Here is a 23,804-nt window from a genome sequence, read left to right as displayed (position 1 = left end):
TGGCCAGAGCTAATCTTTTACGTGAAAGTTTATATTGCATTTCCAAAGTACATAACAAAATGTCACCCTTTTGAATTATACTGATTACTCTTTGTTGGTATTTATCACTTCTAAATTTGCTCTTGGATTCAGCTGGGTTTCATTTAGTTTAAAGAAAACATTTCCTTTATTTTATGGGATGAATGCTGATACATATAGAATCAAAATGGCACCTCACCCACCCACACGAGAGGCAGCAGAAGACACAGGGGAACTCAGGTTTGCAGAAGTACAGCATTAGAAATAAAAATAAAAGGGGACCAAGATCAGGAAATGGATTGTGTATACATGTGCACAACCATTTTCTGTCCTGACAGTTGCAGGAGGTGGGGAAGGAGAAGTACGGCAGTAGTTCCACTGCCATCCATACTCATTTGGGAGGCCAGACTTGCAATAACAGCTGCCACTGGAACTGTGCAAGCTATGAATGTCCTTCATTCTTCCTGTAACACATTTGCCTGTCCCAGATTTGAAAGCAGATGGAGGAATGATGGAAATCCCTAAGGTGGGGCTTCTGGCATCTCCCTTAGAAATGAGACTGACTCTAGGTTGAGAAGGAGAGTGTGTCAGCACAGCAGACTGCTAAAAGAAATAGGAGGCCTCTATCTCTGCCCAGTTAGAGCACAAGATCATGGGTGGAGGCTTGATGATACCCTGTGGGAATTCCTCTGGCTATTGCACCCATGGAACTGGAGAAACTCATATTTAATGTAAAATGCTGTAACCTTGATGAAGTTTAATCATCAGGTGTTAAGTTTAACATGGCTTCTGCATGGTTTAATTTTATTAATTTCCCAAAGGGAAATGAGGACCTCAAATAAGTTCCAACATGGCACAAGTTTCTGAATAAAGCTTTCTTTCATTTGTCACTCATGAACATGCAACACCTTTGACCCTGTGGAAATACTAGAAAAAATAAATTTTATCTATTATGTCTTTATTATATTGTATATGGCCACCTGCTACCTGTTTCACTAGGACTGCACAATATTTTTCTCAGGGGTATATTTTTAAAAACTTAATTAAAGATTCATATTTGGTGTTTTTCCAGATTGTGTGAAGTAAATTCGAATATATTTGGCCTTCATATTTAAGCAGTGATTTAATTTAATCAATATGTGAAATATGTTTATATTATTTGTGGAATGCTCTCCTCAGGGAAGTTCACCTGGTGCCATCATTACATGTCTTTAGGCGCTAGGCAAAAACGTTTCTCTTCATCCAGGTGTTTGGCTGATTAACATTCTATGGCTTTTTAAATGTGTTTGTGGGAGTGGGGTTATTGGTTTGTTTTTGTTTTATTATGTATTTTGCATTCTCATTTTGTATTTTAATGTTGTGAACTGCACTGGAATCTTCAGATGGAGAGTAGCTTACGTCTGCCATTTTGAAAAAAATGTTTGAAGCATTTCCAAAAATGGCTTTTACAAAAAACAACCCCCAACCCCCAAACCCCATAGGAATTCTGTTGCAGAATTAGGGGTGCAATCCAGCCAGATTTAAGCACTTCAATTGAACTTCAATTAGAGAGCATTAAGGAGATGTTCAAATCTTTTCCATTAAAATGAATGAAACCTAAGTTTTGAATGGTTGGCTGAATTGTGTTCTGTTTTGGTTTTAAAAAAACAAATGTTTGGCAAGAATTCATAGGGCTGTGAATGGTGTTTCATGCAAACACACATTTTCTTTTCTTTAAAAAAGGCCTGATTTGCACTGCAGCACCTGCTGTCCCTTAAAAAAAAATTGTACTTGAGAGTTGGGGAAGCCGTCTTGATATGGTTCAAGGGGGTGCATCTAGAAGGGAAAATATGCAATCCATTTGTGCATATATGGAAGTATTTTAGGCATGTGGGTTAAACCACAGAGCCTAGGACTTGTCGATCAGAAGGCCGGCAGTTCGAAACCCTGCGACGGGGTGAGCTCCCATTGCTCGGTCCCTGCTGCTGCCAACCTAGCAGTTCGAAAGCACGTCAAATTGCAAGTAGATAAATAGGTACCGCTCCGGCGGGAAGGTAAATGGCGCTTCCATGCGCTACTCTGGTTCACCAGAAGCGGCTTAGTCATGCTCGCCACATGACCTGGAAGCTGTATGCCGGCTCCCTCGGCCAGTAAAGTGAGATGAGCACCGCAACCCCAGAGTCGGTCACGATTGGACCTAATGGTCAGGGGTCCCTTTACCTTTACCTATAGAGCTCTATAGATCCTGGCCCATAACTACTAAATTTTTACCAGTAGAAAATCAGCTTGTCTCTGCATTAGTCTTTGATACTTCACCAGCAGTTCTATACCTTCTTATCTGGAACTAAGTTCTTGAAACTCTTAGGGAACTTCTGAATAGGCATTCATAGGATTGCACTGTTAGCACTATGATGTTTGAGATAAGCAAGAACAATTTTTTATTTTAATTTTTATTGAACAACAAAGACAGACAGTACACATGAAGAGAAAAACAAACATTAACAACAAAATCATATAAGTTAAACGCAAGGAGTTTCATAATAAAGTCAAAAGAAAAATCAGGAGTGAATGAAATGGATACAGTTATAAAAGGGTTGTAAAACACAACTTAAATTGTACAATGAAGGAAATAGGAAAAAAGAAAAAGGTACTGCCTGTTTATGGACTGCCAAATAATTTTTTTTTTGAAGGGGTTTGAATTTTGTATGATAAGTTTGTGTCTTACAAAAATATTTTCTCCAGTTAATTTAAGATTTAGTTACTAATTTTTAAATGACAAGCAGCACTGCAGACAAAAATCCATAAATGTGTTAATGAATACCGGTATGTATAAATATTGGTGTAAATTTATTGTATTTCATCATATTGTATTTTCTTTTATACATTGTACAGAAAATTAAAAATTACCTTTCAAATTACAATAGTCTGAACAACCTAAAGGAAAAAAGCTATCTTACAAAAGCTTATATCTGCAAATCTGAGGCAATAAAGATTAACTTACAGAATAACCTGTTGTTACATGTTGCAAAAGCATGCATTTCAGCAGGAACTGGTGTTTGGAAAAATAGCTGACATTTTTTGTATTTAATAAATAGAAGTATCATGATTAAGTGTAAGGGGAGGCCAGTATGTGCACTTCTACTAATTGCTGCAATCTGATGCTTGCAAAACTGACAGCTGATATCTTGCTGATATATTAGTAAGTGTATTTTGTTCTTTATAGTTCCCTGTCAGTTTAATTTTTTTTTTAAACCCACCTTTAAAGTGCTCAGTTATTTTAAGTGGCAACTTTATAACATAGTTAGCTTTAACTTTCTCTATGCTGTTTTAGAATGTTGGGACACATCTATGTTTCTGAATTGAAATAACACTGTGTGTCTTTTGGAGTACAGTTAATTTATTGTGGTCTAACTGTCTCTCTCAACTTCCTTTCCCACTTCAATACTGTTAGACTTACACAAGCACTACCAACAACTCTATGACAGGCTCATTGAAGAGGCTGGAAGATACCGCAGCTCGCTTTACAAATGCAAATTTCCAGGAAGTGTCTGCACATGCTTCAAGTGGTAAAGATGTTTCAGAGGCCAGAGGTTCAGAGAGCAAAGGGAAGAAGTCCGCAGGTCATAATTCAGGTCAGAGGGGAAGAAAGCCTGGTGGTGGAAGGACTCCTGGAGCTCCGGTGTCAGCAGCTTGTACTTTTCAACAAGGTATTATTCAAGAATACTATATAACTTCCATGACTGCCAAGAATTAAATAGGTTAAAAACTTTGCAAATTTAGATGAACTTTTCTATGTATTATATTTGATCAATGCAATAACTGAATTGTATGCTAATTTAGTTGAGAGAAAATGTTTTGGGACAGCTAGCAGAAGTAATGCATCTTTTTTCTTGAAATAGGTAAGTACTATTATTATGATTAGAATATTCCTTTCCAGGAATATTTTTATATCTATGAAATATAACCATCTGCGGGGATGAACCCTGTTTTTCCAGCTGAGACACAGGCAAATGATTTTGTATTCATACAGTCTTTCAGGTTGTGGATTACATTTAATCAATCACTACATTTCTTTAGTCAGCATGCAGTAACACTTTTTTTTAAAGCAAACTGTTCATACTACTTACTAAATAATGGACAGTCTACAATCAATGGTTGTTTAAATGGTGATAGTTTAATATTTGACACCGTATTTAGCTCACTTCATTCTAGTTATCCTTTCCATATGTTATGATCCACTCTTTTGCACACAGATACCCTACTGTAGTTATGGATTTCTTCTGCCAGGACAGAAGAATCGGGCAACTATGATTAATACTAACCTCTGAACCATGTTTTTCAAAACCATGATTTCAAATAATTGCTTGAAACCTAACTGTAACATACAACTAACTATGGTTGTGCTATAATAGAGGAGGGAATCTTTTGTGTAGGTGAGAATAAGCAATCCAAACTTGATTTGATTTTCCAACTCATGGTGTGGAGGATCATCTGAATTAAGCCAAAGTCAACCTGGGTCTCTGCTGATGAACCTAAGAGTTCCAGGCCTATCACTCCCCATTCCCTCCTACGAGCAAACAGTTTTTGCAAACTTCCTGTGGTGTTTCTGTCTGTTCCTCTTACTTTCACAAAATCGCCCCCTCTTTGGTCTTTGGGAGATGGGGGATAGCTCAGTCAGTAGAGCATGAGACTCAGTCTCAGGCTTGTGGGTTCGAGCCCAACGTTGGGCAAAAGATTCTTGCATTGCTGGGAGTTGGACTAGATGATCCTTGTGGTCCCTTCCAACTCTTCATTTCTACAATTCTCCTTCCTCAATTTTCTGTGACGCTATAAAGTAGAAACAGCCCCTTCCATGCCTGTTTTTCCACCCCTGCAGTTATTCAGTATACCTGGGCTTTGTTCCAGACAGCTGGTACAGGTGGGAAGCCAAAATACCTTGGCATCTCTTCCAGATTCAAAAGAGCCTGTTTGAAAAGTAGTTGTTGCCTGTCCTGGGCTTGTGGGGAAAAGACAATAGATCAAACAGCAGATAACATGCTCGTAGAAGGTCCCAGTTTCCATCCCTGGTATCTCCAGTTACACAGGCTGTAGAGCTTGGGAAAGACCATCGCCAGATGCTGCTAGTTAGGGAGGACAATATTGGGTAGACAGTATTAGTCATGATGGACCAAATCGTCAGGCTCTGTATAAGGCAGCTTTTCATAGGTTCAAGTGAACTAGAAATGTGAATACCAAGTGTGTGTTAACACATACGAAAATCTAATCCTTCCTAATGGATTTTGCTTATATTATCCACATTATATACAGGACATAAACTGCCTAGTATAAGATATAAATGCAAAACACATGCACATTTCCAGTGCAGTTCTGTGCATGTTTACTCAAAAATAAGTCCCACTATGTTCAATACGACCTACTCCCAGGTAAGCATGCATAGGATGGTAACCTGAGTGTACTTGAGATAAATATTGATATTTAAGTAGAATAAGAAATACTGTTTGTAATTATGCATAGCTCTCTAAATGAAATGTGAATGTCAGCTTCCTTTGCAGCAGTACGAACAATTTTTCTTCTTTATTCTTGTTACACTTGAGACTATTCCTTTAGATATTGAGCAGGATTACCTTGTGGTGATTTTCTGTTGTATTTTCTATAATATCTGTCCTCAACTTGCATAAACATTACACAGTATGGGAGCATGTTGGAATAAAGACAAAAGGATTAGTGCTCAAACAAGGAAGAAATTAGACATGTAAGAAAAGCTGTCTTGGCCATTTTCCTCAGTATAGTGTCCTAATTTTCTCCTTCTGTTGAATGTCAACCTATATTTTAGAAGTGTATTGGGAACACTTGGCTTCAAATACCCTGATTAGCAGTTACTTACTGGCAGGCTACTTTGCCATTGGGCTAGACAGTTATACCCACTTTCCCGGTTTCCCTCCATGCTACCTTAAATATGGGAGCTGGTAGGAAGCGAACAGGGATTAGAGGCTTCCCTCTCTTCTTAATGTACCTGATGTTCTCCTTATGATTCTCCTTTTTGTGGGGAGGAGTTAGGAGGAAAAGATTGGAGTGCACCTCTGACAAGTGTGTGTCTTAAGTCATTTATGCACTTCTTCTTCTTCTTCTTCTTCTTCTTCTTCTTCTTCTTCTTCTTCTTCTTTTCTTTTTATTCTTACTCAATTGATACCCCACCTTTCTTTCATCAAGGTGGTATGGATAGTTTCCCTCTTTCACATTTTATCCTTGCAACAATTGTTGAGTTTCTGGGGTGTGGGTGTGCCTCCTAGTGCAGCACTCTACATCACACTAGTTGTCAACCTAACTTATCTTTCCTTTATATGAAGCTGTTTCAAGACACCTAAAGGGAGGGAATGGTTTGGCAGCTGTGAAATCATTTGCCACTCTCTTCTGTCATATAAAATATAATGCATTTCATCATGTTATTCAGAAACTTTATCTTATTGTCTGGCACCTGGAAGCTTTTTTAAAATTTGCATTAAGCTGTTCAGTCACATTATCTTCTGATTTTCTGTAGATTTTGCATTTTACTGTTGTTTTCAGAATCTGGTTTATCTTCTTCTTCTTCTTCTTCTTATTATTTATTTGTGTATAATTGTATAATGTAACATGTGCAGTTTTTTATGGTCCTGCCTTTTTACATTTTTGTCTTGGCCTAAGGACCACCAGCTGCCAACCCCTTTTCGTCCAGCAAGGAATTACTGCATGCTGTAATTTTTGTTAGTCCAGCATCCTGTTCTCACAGTGGCCGGCTGGTCATGCTAATCATACCAAAATTAACTGTGTTTAATCATAGCTGCTTTGTTGCAAGAAACTATGGTTAAGAGTAACCACAGTTTAGAGTGGCAAACTCTAGTTAATCTACAATGCAGTCTAAAGTTTCTGAGCTCCTCATAGAGGGGGAAGGGAAAATTATATGAGATTGAGACTTGTTATTGTAATCCCTCAGTTGACTGTAAATTTCTGAGGAGCCAAGTAGGGACTTTGCAAGACCTGGCAGTCACTGATTGAATCCCAGGATCACAGTTATAATGCTAAACTATGGTTTGTCATGACATCTGAACCATCTCTTTTCACTTTTTACAGTTATGTTCATCTGCCTCTGTACTGAAAGCATTTGAAATATATGCAAAGTATTTTAAAAGGCATTCAATACAATGCTCATGTTTATTGTAGGATTATTCTTTTCCTATTGGAAAGCTTTGTGATTAATTTTCAGTTATTTTGAGACTTATTTATTATGGTTTTGCTGAAACTGGTAGAACTAATAATTAGAAGCGAACATATTCGCCATGTTTGGATTACATTTTCTGAGAAATGTTTTGTTCATACAGATTTGCCTTGTGGGGAATTAGTCAGTGCCATCTAGAAAGGGCAAGTCAGAGTGATAGAAACAGGGATAAACGTAGGGCACACTGCCATCCCCCCAGTTACCCTGACATCTTTTCTGCCCCAGGGCAGTTGTGGCTGAGAAATTATATTCTAGAGGATTTTCATAGGCACGATATCATAAAACAGTTTTATAAAACAATGTGAACATTGGTGCCAAAGTTGAATTACAGAGTGATAAGAACCTCTACTTTGTGATTTACTTGGGCTTTATCCATTTTATTAGTGCAGTCTCAGTCATTACTGTCAAGGCCAATAAAGAGCTGAAAGAAATGAAGGTTGGCTGGGAATATGAGAACATAACATGTGCTGTAACTTTGCCACTTCCCTGCCCCTTTTAGATGGCACAAAGACCAGAGCAAAACTCTTATAGAACACAAACAGCAAAGCTGCTGTAACTTCTTGTTTGCCAACAAGATACATGTGCTAATTGTATTACTGTGCTTACACATTTGCCAGTTTATTTTATTTTTAACACTCTTTTTTGTCCTTTTCTCCAGGAAGTTTTTTGGGAACTCCTAGTAGTATAAAGTCATCTTCCGGAAGTTCAGTTCAGTCTCCCCAGGACTTTTTGAGTTTTACAGACTCGGATCTACGTAATGACAGCTATACTCATTCCCAGCAGACATTGTCGACCAAAGATGTACATAAAGGAGAGACTGGAAGCCAGGAAGGGGGTGTGAATTGTTTTACTTCCTTAATTGGTCTTCCTTCAACCTCAACTGTTGCCTCCCAGCCTAATATTTTTGACAGCTCACCTGGAGAGTTGGGTAATTCAAGCCTTACATCAACAGGATACAAGCGTGTTCAGTCCTCTGGGACAGAAGATGAAACTGTAAAGGAAAAGAAGCGGAAAGGAAATAAGCAGTGTAAACATGGGCCTGGTAGGCCAAAAGGAAATAAAAGCCAGGAGAATATTTCCCACCTATCAGTTTGTTCTGCCTCCCCAACATCATCTGTGGCATCTGCTGCAGGAAGTATAACCAGTTCTAATTTGCAAAAATCTCCAACGTTGCTTAGGAATGGAAGTCTACAAAGTCTCAGTGTTGGCTCCTCCCCTGTTGGTTCAGGTAGGCATATGTTTTACTTTAGAAAGCAAAAGTTTGAGTATATAATATAACATGGAACTTTTGGTCTCAATGATCATATACATTCAGTCTAAGTTGATGCCCCCTAAACTGGCTATCTTGAAAACAGAAAAATTAACACACACTCCATCACACTATACACCTATTTGGAAAAATGACTAACAAAGATTGAACTTATAACTAGAAACAAACTGAGGTCTCATCCAATAATGCCTGTTAAGAAAATGTGTAATGACTTTCTTTGCTTTGTATTAATATTCTCAGTGTTTCACGAGGATCCCTGATAGACACATCCAAAGATAATTGTTTTGTTCTGTAATGGCATTTGGCTTTGCTATTAAAGTTTTATTTAAAAAAATAAAACCTAAATTAAAGTTTTGCAAATAGTTGAAAAAGTAAAGGAGACATGTGCTTAGTTTTCTTCAGCATCCTTGAAAACTGTTTCTGCAGTCACCTTAACAGGGCTAGTGGGTGTCTGTTACAGGTCTCTTTTTCGGTGCTACTTATGTTTAGGCCACTAAAGACCCATTTCAAGAATTCCTAGGATTGAATACCTGAACTTGGCTTTGGATTGAGGGGTTTAGAATACCACGTGCTGTGATTTTTTTTTAAGGTGTAGAATCCTTAGAAATGTTAGAATTTCAGTGCAAGACTATAAACTAGAAAGCCTTTATGGAGGCATGAAGTAATTTCTTAACTGGGTGGGTTTTAGGTATACTTTATAGAGGCACCACAAAAAGACATTTCCTACAGTTTGTGTCCAAATATTTAATCAGTGGTGTTGGATGGAAAAATTCCCACAGTTATATTTTCCCATGGAACACTTTTCAGATTGAGGAATGCATTATTTTCTAAAATTAACTAGCTATGTAATTAATTTGACTATTTGGAGAACTTTTCAGATATTTAAACAGTAAGTAAAATTATTACAACTTTTTAATTTTTATTTAACCAGGTCAGACTTACTTGGTTCAGATACCCTTTGATTTAAGATAGATGATTTTTTTTTTTTTTTTTTTTTTTGGATTTCAAGATTTTCCAGAAAATTCACTACTGTTTCCAATAAGAGATTTCCAATAAGCCAGGATATATTTGAATGGAAAAAAAGACTAGGGGAATATAGTAGCAGAAGGTAACAGCTATTTGAATTCCTCTTTCTGGCTTGCAAACAAGCGGATATTTTGTAACTGGGAAGCAGCTACCAAAACTGCTGTTATTTTAAGCGTACAGTTTCCTTTACTCTAGAATGAAAGCAGTCAACAGCATTGTGTGGCTTTTTAACAGGCATTATCTTTCCTGGATGTGCTGTTTCTTCCTTAAAATTCCAACCGCTTCCCTGATAATTGCAACTGTAACTTTTAAATAATGATTTAAATATCCTGTGTATGTGAGTTTGAACTTTCTCTCCAAAACTATTCTTCCTCCAACTCTTTATTTCTTGCCTATCAAACTTTAAAAATGTTTCTGCACAGGAAGTCACTGTTGGCTATTCTTGCTTAACAGTTCTTGAAGAACATAGAACTTTAAGGCGGGGGGAGACCTGAAATTTGTGTGTATTTTAATTTGGGCACATAAAGTAAATTGATGTGGGGAATTTGAAAAGTATGCAGAAAGTACAAGGTCTGTTACACTGCCAGCATCCCCTCCAATTTGTGACAGCCTTGATATTTAAAATGTCTTTATGTATGCAATGTTTAGCACTTTCAGGCACACCGGCAGGATTGAGCAACAACACAGTGTTGTTACCCCTCTATTATATTTGGAAATGTTATCATTGGAATATGGTCTTTGGGAGCAGAAAGCCCTTTGTGATATAGCTCGATTCATCAAGTACCTATGCAGGAACTATATCAGTTAAGCAGGATCAACACTGCTTTGAAAACAATATACAAGGGGACCTTCAGCTGTCATCTGCACTATATTTTCCATATCTTTTCCAATCAATGGCGTAGCGTGGGGGGTGCAGGGGGAGCCGGCCGCACCGGGCGCAACATCTGCCGGTTAGGGTTAGGGGGCGCAAATCCACAGGTTAGGGGGTGCAAATTACTTGCCTTGCCCCGGGTGCTGACAACCCACGCTACGCCACTGTTTCCAATGAAATATGAAACAGGATACAATCCACGATATTTGGTTTAATAATTTGATGAATTTGGAAATCAACCATTTGAGAATTTCAGAGATGTTGTATTGTTACATACAGTGGCTATTAGTCATGTTCATATATCTATTTCACATGCAGTCTTGCTTGTCCACTCCTAAATCACGCATACAAGTCTTTGTAGACATGAAACACATGAAACATGAAAGTGGTAAAGGAAATGACAATTGAGAAAATGCAAATAAAAAATGTGGGGATGGTCAATAGAGTGCTGAGTGCTTCCTACATGGGAATTACTGTGATGATTGGCACTCCAAAGTTCTATACTGGTCAGAAGGACCTTGTTAGAGATCATAAGAGGTTGGCGTGGAAAGGCCAACATACAAATGTAGAAATCAGTGCATGGCTATAAGAACATAAGAGCCTGGTGATTCAAGCCAGTGACCCATCTAGTCCAGCATTCTGTTCTCACAGTGGCCAAACAGATGCTTGTGTGATGAAATAGAAGCAAGTAGGAGAAATACTGCATGCCAACAGCAATTGTATATATAACAACTTGAATTTATAGAGGATAATTTTATTCCCTCTTGTTTTTAGTAGTTTTTAAAATCCTTGTACAGCATCTTGAGTGTGCTAATGTGTTCCATGCATGTTTCATTTTCTGCTACTACAACTTCCACCATTCAGGTTTGTAGGCATACATGAACTATTTCTAGCGAAACAGCTCTGAATACATTTGTAGGCATAATGATTGAAATTCCTGCACGCCCACTAATGTTTCACAAGAGTAGGCCTTATGTTGTGCAGAGTGGAGGCTGGAAATCCAGTTTTGCCTAGCTGTGTTTTCATTGCAGCACCAGTTGTGGGACAGGGTAGGGTGGAGGAGTTTCTGTGGTTTTCAAATATTCCATCTTACTTGCCAGATATTCCACCCCAAATCCTGCCTTTACTAATTAGTCTAATACCAGGTACACTCTGTGACACAAAATAGTGATTCTGTTTATATACTCCCAACTGGCTTCCTAATTGACTGAGCTTGCTGAGGTGTTCTAGGAAATGGTTTTGTGGACCCCTCTGACTGGGGAATGTCAGAAGAAACAACTTGGGGCTTAATGGCTACCTTGGAGCTCTTCCAATGTATAGTTGGGCAGGCACATAGCAGGTGCCCCAGATTTGATACTCTCTGCTGATAGGATGTTGGTGATCTTATAGTTAGGAATATTTTGACTCCTTTTTTGTCATTAACAGGTAAACATCTGGTGAGGATTGGCGTTTCAGCACCTTAGTTATTTATAAACAATGGCACAGAGATTAAAATTTTCTGTTCCCGGTGGCTGATGGTTTTCAGAAAGCTCATTGGAAGTTTTCAGTTGACTAACAAACATAACTAACCTTTGGAACAGGGAATCAGTTCAGGTGATTGCCATTATTTGCTTGCTGGAGCTGATTCTTGAAGAGCTGAGACTAATGAGGCAGTTAGGATGATAGCACAAATGCTGTGGTGGAAAACTTGACAAGCAGAGCTTTTCATTGATGTTAGAGATATCTCATAACCAGGTTAGAAATGTGATCATGGGAGATCCTCAGTAATTTACTGTGGTTATTTGCAAGGCACTTAAGAGTTGCTGATATCCTTTCTATCTTGGGCAGTACAATGTGTACATGTCTGCTATTCAACACATCCACTGCATCCATTAGTAGGCTTGTTTGGGTGGGTTGCAGTTTTGTCACCCAAGGATGTGTACAAGATTCTTGAGTGCTTAGGCCTACCACCTGCTTGCCCTAATATAGCTCATTTTGGCTGATTAGACTTAGCTGATTAGACTTAGCTTAGCTTAGGGGCATTACTTAAAAAATGGTGCCATTCAATTAATGTCCCCCAAGGAAATGTGGGGATACTGCCCACATTTTTGTAAGAGAGGAAGATAAAACCTTAAGTGGATGAGGAAACCTTTTCCTCAGTCCCTTAGACCAGAGTTTCCCAAACTTATTATTCCGCCCCCCTTTCAGTAAAAAAAATACTCAGTGCCCCCCTGGAAACCTACCTTTTTAAAATAAACAAACAGAAAGATGTATCTATATTTCTTCCTATGTCCTAGACCTAGAACATAGTAAAAAAAGATGTTGTAAATAAGATATTGAAGCCTGAAATTATAAATAGGCAGGCAAGCTGCAATCCACTTCCCGGGCCTTGGTGAAGCTGAAAAGGGCTCAAAGCCGGGGAAAATTCGGCACCTCCAGCACATCCACTAGATCCAGGGGAGGCATCGTTGCTGTCCTGCAACAGTGTTGCAGGACAGCAACAGATGAAACGTGACACTGAAGTGTAGTAGAAAATTTTCCGAACTGATGCCTAGAATTGCTACTAGGCCAGATGGGGTGAATTAATTTACATGTAATCTTTACACTAGGAGATGTTGATGATGGATGGCCCAGTCTTGTAAATGTTTTGCCTGTTCTAAAGGGGGTCATACTACCCAGTAGGAGCAGTTTTGCAGATTGGATGGCTAGGTGGCATCTGTATCCAGGTCTACCTTTGTCACATGTGCTCTTTTGGGGGGAAATAATCTAGCCCCCATTATATATGTTCTGGTAACTTCCAACTATTCTAATGTGCTGCACATGAAGCAGCCACTGCAGATTTTGAAAAGTTCTGAACTGGCTAAAAACATGGTAATTGGGGGATAGATACTAGGAACATATTGCATCAGTATTAAAATAATGTCACTTGTTGCTACTTACCGTTTGGGTACTACTTTTTACCTTCAATGCCCTAAACATTTGGGAGCACTTTTCCCATACCATCCATGCCATAAACTTAGATTGTCTTCTGCTCTAGTGCCCCAGCCATCAGAAGCTAGGTTTATGGGGCTCTCTCAATAGTGGTACCCTCCTTTTGAACTCTCCAAAGAGCAGTCTCTTTTGCTGCTGCCTTGTTGATCTGGGAGACCAAAAGGTGGGATATAAACTTAGTACAAGTCTGAACAGGCAATTGGGTTATGATGTGTCATTTCTTCAGTTTTCTATAAGTACTTCAGTTCCCAGAAATAGCTCTTGCTTAAAGTGTAAATGGCAACTGCCTTTTTGTAAATATTTCTTAAGAAAATAAAAGTTAAGACGCCTTCTTAGGATCAATCATCGTTGAGCATCTGGAATCAATTTACCACAGAACACATTCCTGGTAGCTCATTTGCAAGATAGCAATCAGCCCTTAACTTCAAAAAGCCTGTTTAAAAAGTTGTTGAGGAAGAAAAAACAAAATATGTTGTTTGAGGTTTATAAAGGAAAATTAAGACTCCATATAAAGATGATTTTGGATGCTATACAATATCTCCTGTGATGCTAAACATTGGTATTAAATATTCAAAATGGTGAATGTTCAGGTTTATTCAGACAAGGGTATGTGTAGGGAGAAAAAAAATACAAAAGCACCCAAACTGGTATTTTGAGCAATATTTACATTCACAACAAGCAGAGGAAAATATATTTCAAACAGTGATGCTTGAAGATTCTACTTTGCCTCTTGTTTAAATAATTTATATATTTGAAAACACAACTATTGCCTTCTCCAACCTGGTGCTGTCAACTAATCCCAGCCAGCATTGCCTGCGGGCAGATATAATGGGAGTTTTAGCTCAAAGTATCTGGAGGGCACCAGTTGGGGAAGGCTGTCCAAAACACAATATTGAAGCATGCCACTGTGCAACTTCCATTTAAGATAACTGTACAAGACTTCAAATAAAATGTATACCTTTTTTTAAGGGGTAATCAACTCTTGGACTAAGACAGGATCTTTTATGTTTTTGTTGCATACACTGCAGCATGATTTGAAAATAAGAGAATATTTTAGTTTGTATTTTCCTTTATCTCATGACCCTCCTTAATGCAATCTTCCTTAACCTGATACTCTTGAGACCTTTTGAACTGCAGCTCCTGTCATCCCTGACCATTGGCTATGCTGATGAGAGTTGTAGTCCAAAATATGTGGACAGCACCAGGTTGACAAAGGCTGCCTTGAGGTGAATCATCTAGAAGATGGAGCAATGTAACCACCCTGATCAATTCTCAGTGGGAGGAAAATAATACACCGGGAACCTGAAATATTTCAAAGTTTGGTAATTAAATTCTAGATGTTGTGAACCATATCCTGAAGGTTGGAGGGGCAGGATTTACAGCGTTTAAAACCAACTACTTCCAGAAAAATTACGTTTTATACAACATCATGTTAAATCCAAAAGAATTGCCACCTCACTTAACTGGGCCTAGTTCTTTCTGTTGGATAGTTGGACATTAGTCTTAGGTGCTGTTTCCATAGGTGTCTGGCAGCTTCCTGGTATGTAACTGCATGGTTCCAAAAGTGGTAAGGAATATGGAGGATGCCAAACATCCTGGATCAGAGCTGTCTAAACTGTGTGTCACAACACATTAGTGTGTTGGCTGCAGTGTATAGGTGTGTCGTGCGAATGCTCTCCATCCTCCTCCTGGGGCTGGAAGGGGGTTAATTTAACCTCTGGTTTGCTAGTAAAACTGAATTACTGTGTCACGAAATAATGCATGTCTAAAAAGAGTGTCACCAACATGAAAAGTTTGGAAAGCTCTGTCCTAAAATAAAGAGGGACTGTGGTAAGTTGCGGAGTGTGTGTGTGTGTGTGTGTGTGTGTGTGTGCGCACACAAAAGGGTTGTTTGTGCTTTCCAGGATGTTTCGATTTCTGAAGCCATCCTTGGAAGGAATGCTCTCTCATTCTTTATTAACTCTTATCACTGAAAGGTAGCTGAAAATGAAGGGTGCTTATTCTCAGGCTTGTAGAACAGCCATCAAAAATGTGTCTATACACACATTCGTTGTCTGCATATATAGCCAGTGCTCTTATTCAGCCTCAAGACTAGTGGGGCCTGAGAAAAAGGCATTATCTTAAGGATGCATGGTCAAGGTATTGCATAATTATTGAGATTCACACCAAATTAGGTAGTGTTTGGAAGAAGTAAGTTCTTCCACAGTGACCAGAATTTGTATTCCTGTCCCTTACTTTGGCAGAATCTTCCATTATATACTCATGCTGCCACAAGTTCGGTGTGTCCAGAAATAGCTGTTATGTTGCTCACCTCTGAGTCCACTTTCAGTCCACTTTCCAAGATTGCTATGATGCATTTTTCCTCATTTTTTCGCTGCTTCTTCCTCATTTACATCTCCCTGCATGTTCATCAGAAGTAATTTCCCATTAGTAATTTTTAAAGTACTTATTTTCCCCCTCCCAAACATCATCATTAGTAGTAATGTGATTCTGTAAGTGCTATAAGCCTGGCAATAGCCTGTAATATTTGAGTATATTTGTCTTATTTATTATTAAATTCATATCCCACCTTCCTCCCGTGAGTTCAAGATTATATACAAGGCTCTCTTTTTTCCATTTTATCATCACAACCCCTCTGTGAACTATGTTAGGTTGAGAGGCAGTGAGCTTCTTTTCTGAGTAAGGATTTTAACCCTGGGTTTCTGGGTCCTGATCTAAGACTCTTAACAAATGCTATGAGAGTAATGTTTTACTTTAATGGTGTTTTGATTTAACAGTGTTAAGTAAGGAATATACAGTAGCTACATTTAATACTGAAAATTTTAATCATGCAAATAGATATGAAGGGGTGTACAAATTTGTTGTGGCAGTTGCTGGTGTCACAAAGTCACTAAGTCAACATGCCCTCAGCCTGCCATGATTTAAAATACACAATGTATGCCTACAGATAAAATAGCTTTTAATAAACATATCAAATATAGAATGATAGGAAGTAAAACCTGGTGCAACATAATAATAAAGGCAAAACCTTCTTTGAAGGTTTATGGATATCAATAAAATATGCATATTGCTGAATGGAAAGTTATTGTAGGAAAACAATCCATGACTTATATAACATTTCTCAGATATGTTTTCTAATACTATCATTTCATTCATAAAATAAGCAATATGATTGAATGCACTCAGGAAGCCTTTAAAAAAATCAATATAATAGCTGTTAGAAAACGCTTTTTACAGTAAGTGATCAGAGCAATAGCAGCAGAGAGATGTATTCTTCTTCATTGAAACCCACATCTATACATATATTCTTTTGTGTATGTATTAAAACAATTTTAACATGGAGTTCTTTTTCTCCAAACTCAAAAGCTGTCTTGTAGTTTATGAATACTGTAGAGGATGGTAAGTTATATTAGAATGTTCTCCACAGGTTCATTTATCACAAAAGGTAGTCTTTTGTGCAAAATTCTGATTGAAGGTCTGTATGTTCTATTGATTGGATGAAATCCAAGGTTATAGTGAGTCAATTGTTCAGTACCTCAGTGAAAACTTTGTAGATGCCTGCAGGAGGCTGATAGGTCAATAGTTCCTCAGGTTCCTTTTATTACAGTTTTTGTGTGTAGCAAAATGAAAATAGTGTTATTCTACTACTAACACTTTTTTCTCTTTAATTATTTTTGTGACTGGCTTTCCTAGATTCCATTCATAGCTGTGCAGTACGGAGGTATACCTCAAGCTGCCTTACACTTTTGACCAGCTATTATTTTAAAAAAATACATGGAAAGATATTTAGTCTTAAACATTATTCCTTAGTTCATTATGCAATCCAAGGTTGCACCCCAATGGCATTCAGAGAGCTAAAAGTCAACTATTTTAATTAGGCGCTAGTTAGTGTGTCCCTGAAATGTTCTGAATATTGGTTCTGGCCTTTTGATTATGTATTTATAGCTAGTAGGGAAGAAGTGGCAATTTAGAATTCTAGGGTAGAAAGGGACCTCAACAATTCATTTCATCTAATGTTGTCCTGCTGATACAGGAAACCCACTACTATAGCATCCCTGATAGGTTGCCATTAGCTTTCTGCTTAAAAACCTTCTAACAAAGAAGAATTCACAATTTTTCAGGCAATCTGTTCTACTGTTTAACAGCTGTATTTTTGTTGATTGAAACAATCATTCTTCCAAATGTTTGTCTAAATTCTTTCTCCTGAAATTTGAATCCATTGCTTAAGATCCCACCATCTCGAGCAACAGAAAACAAAATGGTTGTTTCATCTGCATAACGCTGCTTAATAGTCTTATCTTCAGGTTAAACATGCACATCCTTCAACCTTGCCTCATAAAATCTCCAGCCTCTCTCCATCTTTCTCATCCTTCTTTGAACACATTCCAGTTTGTCAGTGTTCTTTTAAACTGCAGTATTGAGAACTGGACACAGGAGAAGTATAAGCAAAGCAGAATAGAGTAGTACCTTTTTTGCAATCTGGACACTATACCTCTCTAGTTGCAACCTAGAATTCCATTTGCTATTTGTGCTATCACATCATACTGCTGACTTATATGTAGCATGTGGTATACTAAAATCACTAGATCACTTCCACATGTAAGGTTATCAAACCCAGTGTCATACAGGGAATCAACATCAGTAAGAGAAAAACTTACTGAAATCAGGTTTCCTAAAGTCTCGGGTGCACATCTGACTAGGTTAAGCTTTCTCTTTCCTCAGTATCATGAATACCAAGATGTTGTGGTCACTTACACTTTCTGCTGTTTCACCTCAGCAGCCCAACAAGTTCTTATGGTTGATGAATATCAGGTGCATGGTAGCTGGTCCCCGTATTTCTTCTTTTACTTTGTGAAAGATAAACTTTTCAATAAGATAGGTCAGGAATTTGTTAGACCTTTAAATCTAAGCAATGTTCACCTTCCAACAGATATCTACAGAGTTGGAATCTTCCATTACAGTGGTACCTCGGGTTACATACACTTCAGGTTACAGACTCCGCTAACCCAGAAATATTACCTTGGGTTAAGAACCTTGCTTCAGGATGAGAACAGAAATCCTGCTCTGGCGGCGCGGCGGCAGCAGGAGGCCCCATTAGCTAAAGTGGTGCTTCAGGTTAAGAACAGTTTCAGGTTAAGAACGGACCTCTGGAATGAATTAAGTACGTAATCAGAGGTACCACTGTACTACCATCTCTCCCCTTTTTGAGAATGTGGTAGGTAATCTGATCTAGGAAGGTGTCATTCTTGTTTTCTACCTAAGTTTTTGTACCAATCTTCCACAATGATATTGGGTTGTATTGAGTGTAGTGCTAAGAACAACAGTTCAACACTGCAAAGATTTCTCATTGTGCAATGGAACATTCTCCTCCTCTCCTTGCTGTCCAAGCAGCTTGACCAATTGCCGGTACATTTTAGAATCTAAAAGCTAGACTTTTAAGTTTCTCACCAACCCGTCATAGGAAGAGTTAAGGCTAACCTATGTGGGTGATAATTATTACTCAATGTAGCAATTTATGATTGTTTAAATAATTGTCCTTTTAACCTTAAAATATTTTCCAGGTTATAGTTATAATCCTCAAGCCAAACAAACAAAAAACCCCTACCCTACCTGCAAACACTTGTAAATTAGTTTGTGCCACTTCACAATAGGTTTGTTCTTGTTTCATATGCCTTTTTAATGAACTCCTTATTTTTATATAAAATGCAGTAGAGGGCCTTCTTTAGATCTAACTAATGTAGTACTAATTTGGTTCATGAATCCAGAAAGACATTTGTACGTGTGCTTTCTTTCAGGCATTTATAGCAGCAATGATGTAGCAGTGTCCTTTCCAAACACAGTGTCTGGCTCAGGATCTAGCACTCCTGTTTCCAGTTCACATTTACCTCAGCAGTCTTCTGGTCACGTACAGCAAGTGGGAACTTTGTCTCCGTCTTCTACGCCTTCTGTAACTACAACTGTTGCTACAACTCAGGTAGGTTGGGTTTTTTTATTGGTGAGATATTCTGCCACGACAAATGAGCCATATTGGCTATTTGTATTTCAGTTAACTAAATACAAATATTTGAACAATATAATATGTTAAGTCTTAAAATCCTTGGATATTTTATGTATAAAGGCAGGATAAAAATACTTTAATAACTAACCTTCTCACATTTGTGACTTCCCGTTAGCTTCTCTTCACTTGTTTCATAAAACTTCTGCAAATAGTATTCAGAGCGTCTGCACACTGTGGTTTCAATATTAGCATTATGACAGATTTCCATCCCTCCCAACCCCACCCCCGTTGTGCCAGTGTTTGCCTTCCAAAGCTAATCCTTTCAATAAGTGCCTTATAAGATCTCCACTGAAAGTAGACATTATAATTGGGTTATAACTAAGGCTGCAATCCAAACCCCCTTTATTCCTGGCTGGGGGTGGTAGTGGTTTGGATTGGGCAGAAGTGTTCCTCCATCTAGTCATGCTGGCTTTTGCCTGCGTGGTAAAGTCAGCATCACTTTGCCAGACTGGAACTGCTTGTTTTGTTTGCCAGGTGGGCAGAAATGTTGGCGGTGGGATCCCCACTAGCAGCAGCCAGTGGAAAGGCCCAGAATGTACCTGGGGAGCAGCTGAACTAGCCTGGGATCTGCTGGATATGCCTAAGCCAGCGCCACTGCCATCATGTGGCAGCATCAGACGCAGTTTAGGCCTGATCTCCCACACCTTCTGCCCTGGCCAGCAGGGTTGTCAATGTGGGTTGCTGCTTCTCTGACAGAGTTTAGATTGCCCCCAAAGTCAGCATACACAATGATGAAGGGGTTAATTAAAGAGAGTTCCCTTTAACAAAACACTTCTTCCAGGCTCCACAGGTGAAATAAATACAGGAACAAAAACCCTTCTACTAAAATGTCTTTAGGACTGTAAATTGAGGGCTTAAAAGAAAAGTACTCTGCTTTGACTAAGAATAATCATTGGGGGGTATAATATAAATACAAGAACAAATTTAAAAATAGATCAATATCACAAGTGACACACACACAAAAAAAACCACAATTTAATGTATAAGCAAAAAGTTATCACTGCAATTTGTATTGTTTGGTTGTGGTTTTTCACCCCCTAGGCTCACACACAAGCTTCTTCCCCTCTCTGATTTGAGCCCTTTTCTGTTGTTAAGGCTCCTTGTGTGGGAATGAATATTTGAGAAATGGGGGCATGTTTCCAAGCTCTGCCCCTTGAACATGTCAGCTCAATACATGAGGTTGAGGGTGATTGGCTGAAGCAAGAGTTCTAAACCACTCAGGAAGACTCCACAAGTATGGAGGTGCAATATTGGGGGCAGGGCTCCACAGCACAGTCCCACTGTATATTCATTGGCACACGAAGAGACTGAACACCAAAGTCGTTCTTCTTTCTCCTTCACTTACTGGTTTCAGAATTGGAAGCTCACTTCAAATCATGGAACCTGATCTTTCATACTTCCTCCTGGTTCCTGGCGTAGTTCTTCCTTGAACTTTCTTCCTCATTGGGATCTGCCTCAGGTGCCAAAAAGTCTTGGGCCGCTCCTGTATTCAGTTGTGTTTAGGACATACTTTTTAGGAGAAAGAGCTAGCCTTGATTATTTATGATTCATTTTGGAGTTTAACCTCTAAATAATAACATAGTTCCTTGTGAAGGCAGAAATTTCATAACAAAGTTTCTCTTGCTAACTCCAGCTGAAAGGAGAACCTCAGCTAGTAGCACCAAAGCCTTCTTATCATCTCACTGTAAATTTCGCCAGAAGAATAAGAAAATGGGCAACATTATGGTATTTCTGCTAGGTGAAAGACAACATGAGAAAAGGGGATGGAGCTTCACCTGCTTACCCTTTAGTACTTTACCCTTTTGGTACTGGATTGGATGAAATGCTTACTATGTTCTAGCATAATTGCTGTCTTGGCAGTGCTTTTTGTGCCTAAAACATAAAAAGGCAGTCTTTTAAAAAGCTTGGGGCATTTAAAAAACAACCACCATCCATTGTGAGGGAATATAACAAGTTTTAAATTCAGCACCAAAGGGGTTAATTAAAGAGAGTCCCCTTTAACAAAACCCTTCTTCCAGGCCCCACAGGTGAAATAAATACAGGTACAAAAGCCCTTCTACTAAAATAGCTAATTGTTGCAGTTGCTGTTAATACAGAGATCTGCAAGATTCTTCAAACAGTTATGTGTAAGTAAAAAGTTGTTTCTTTTCCTCATTCAGTCTGGTTTCATTTTTATCCTTCTCTGCAATTGAGTTTTTTTCTTATTTCTGTTGCAGTATACAGATGCTTCCAATGATATGATTTCTGCCTTTGCAAGCATGTGTGTCATGGTTTCATAGGGCTGTTCTTTCTGGTAGTCATATATATAATGAAAAAATTTGTTTGTTATTTATGTGCTAACAAACAGGCATAATCTTTGGAAAGGTATTCATAAATTTTTAGTCTCATTATTCCATATAAAAGGAGATGCAGCAGAGAGAGTAGATGCTAAATAGTTTGTAGGCTTGTTTAACAAATAGGTTATATAACACTAAGCCATATATCATTTAGTATTGTGCTTATATTTATTGCTTTAGTTTGGCATTTGTGCTGTACTTTACTGGTTATTGCTGTATCACTTTTTCACACAATCCCAAATGTGGATATTGCCAGTCATAATTACTTTTATGGGGGTCCCACCTGTCCTTCCTGATCTATTACTATGATATCTGATGTGGTGTCCATACATTCAGTAACTGTTTGATAAGGTATTGATGTAAGTGTAAAAAATGGTTGGGATACATTATTCTTTTTAATAAAAAAAATTGACTATTTTTTGATTAGCACAATGATACCATTTAAAGCAATGGTTCTCAAACATTCATCCTTTGGGCCACACTTTCAGAATAAAAATTTGATTGTGCCACACAAAAAATTTAATTGGTAAGAAATACACTGGAAAACAGAAAGAAACTACTCTTAGCAGTACTTGATATATAACATAGGACACAGCTACTTTATAATATGATCATGGGGCATCCAGAAAGTGTAAAATAATGCAGCTACATAAGAACATGAATCCTTCCCAAAACGTAATTATAAACAATCCTCCTACCTTAACTTGATGAGAGGTGTGAACTTGCTTTCGTTGGCTAATCTCATTTATATTAGCTTTAATTTGAGACAAACTCTCATCTCATCAGCACGAATGAAATGTTTAAATGTTTCATTGATTGTCCTTGAATCTTCCTGCCACACTTGCCATTCTCTCCTGCCACATGAGTGTGGTGTGCCACACCTTTTGAGAACCACCAATTTAGAGAACTCTAAATCTTGTTTTGCAGCTACTTTTTTATTGGTAGCTGCAAAAAGTTAACAGCAAGGTGTTGCAAAAATGAGGGTGTATGTATGACACAAGAATAGTTTAACTTTGTCTGGTATAATGCACTAGCAGAGAAATTGAAGTTTTCAGATGGCCAGATTGCGAAGACAATTTTGTGGGCAAGTGGTATGGTTTTACTGAATGGTTGAAAGGACCAAATACCCGTAACACCTTTCTCCAAACATGGTATGCTATGGGATGGTATCTTGGGATGAAGTGAAAGCCTGAAAGGGTATAGTATCTGTAGCCATCTATCAAATCTGAATGTATAACATATCACATGTTGTACTACTGCTTTAAAAACAACAACCACCCCACAAAAAAACCACATGATACAATAAGTACAGAGAATTGGTAGCAGTTTTCTTGCCAATCTAATCCACATTGCTCCAGAAGGCTGAAAAAAGAAAGTGCCTGTCGTGCCCTAGCTAGCTTTGAATAGATCAGGTGACTTGAAGGAACCCACCAGACTTGTGCAAAATTATTGGAGGCTGGTCAGAATTCAAACGCTTGAATGGAAAACTGAGCCCTATTCACCCATGTCTTCGCTTTTCCTAGTCATTCCAACCCAAAAGTCCTCCTCATTTGTAGATACTTTAAAGCAGACTTCCCTAATGTGGTGTCCCACAGATGTTTTGAACCACTTCAGGCCTGCTGACTAGGCCTGATAAGGTCTAGGCCAAAACATGGAAGATGGCACCAGGCTGGGGAAGGCTGACCTGAAGAATACCGACTCTCAGTACAGACCCTTGTGAAGCCACACAGTTTATCTCTGACAACTCTCAGTTTACCCACTTTTTGGTTTTCCTGTCATTTTAACAGTTCCCAATATAATTTTTTTATATAACAGAATCTTAAGTTATTCCATAGCTGCTAAGTTTTATGTGTCTGGCAAAGAACTTGGTCAGAAACAGAATATATACCATACATACCTCTGTCTGCCAAAACCTAAACTTTTAAGGAACATGTTCTGGTTAAAGGTATGTTGATGTTCTTTCAGCATGGCTGCTTTTCCACATCCTTAATTCTGTTTATAAAAATCTTTCTTACCATTTCAAG

At 38.3% G+C, this 23,804-nt stretch overlaps 1 protein-coding gene across 10 annotated transcripts in view; it reads left to right on the top strand.

The window, feature by feature from the left end:
- Positions 1-23,804, top strand: part of MLLT10 (MLLT10 histone lysine methyltransferase DOT1L cofactor) — a 101,567-nt gene that overhangs the window by 53,607 nt on the left and 24,156 nt on the right. For all 10 annotated transcript variants that reach the window (XM_083704699.1, XM_083704703.1, XM_083704701.1 and 7 more), the window contains 3 exons: positions 3,449-3,704; positions 7,908-8,477; positions 19,182-19,360. In XM_083704699.1, the coding sequence (XP_083560825.1) occupies positions 3,449-3,704; positions 7,908-8,477; positions 19,182-19,360 (1,005 nt within the window). The remainder of the gene's footprint in view (positions 1-3,448; positions 3,705-7,907; positions 8,478-19,181; positions 19,361-23,804) is intronic.

Source organism: Podarcis gaigeae, assembly GCF_964106915.1.
Source record: "Podarcis gaigeae genome assembly, chromosome: 12".
NCBI lineage: Eukaryota > Metazoa > Chordata > Lepidosauria > Squamata > Lacertidae > Podarcis > Podarcis gaigeae.
This window is presented reverse-complemented; position numbering and strand designations above follow the sequence as displayed.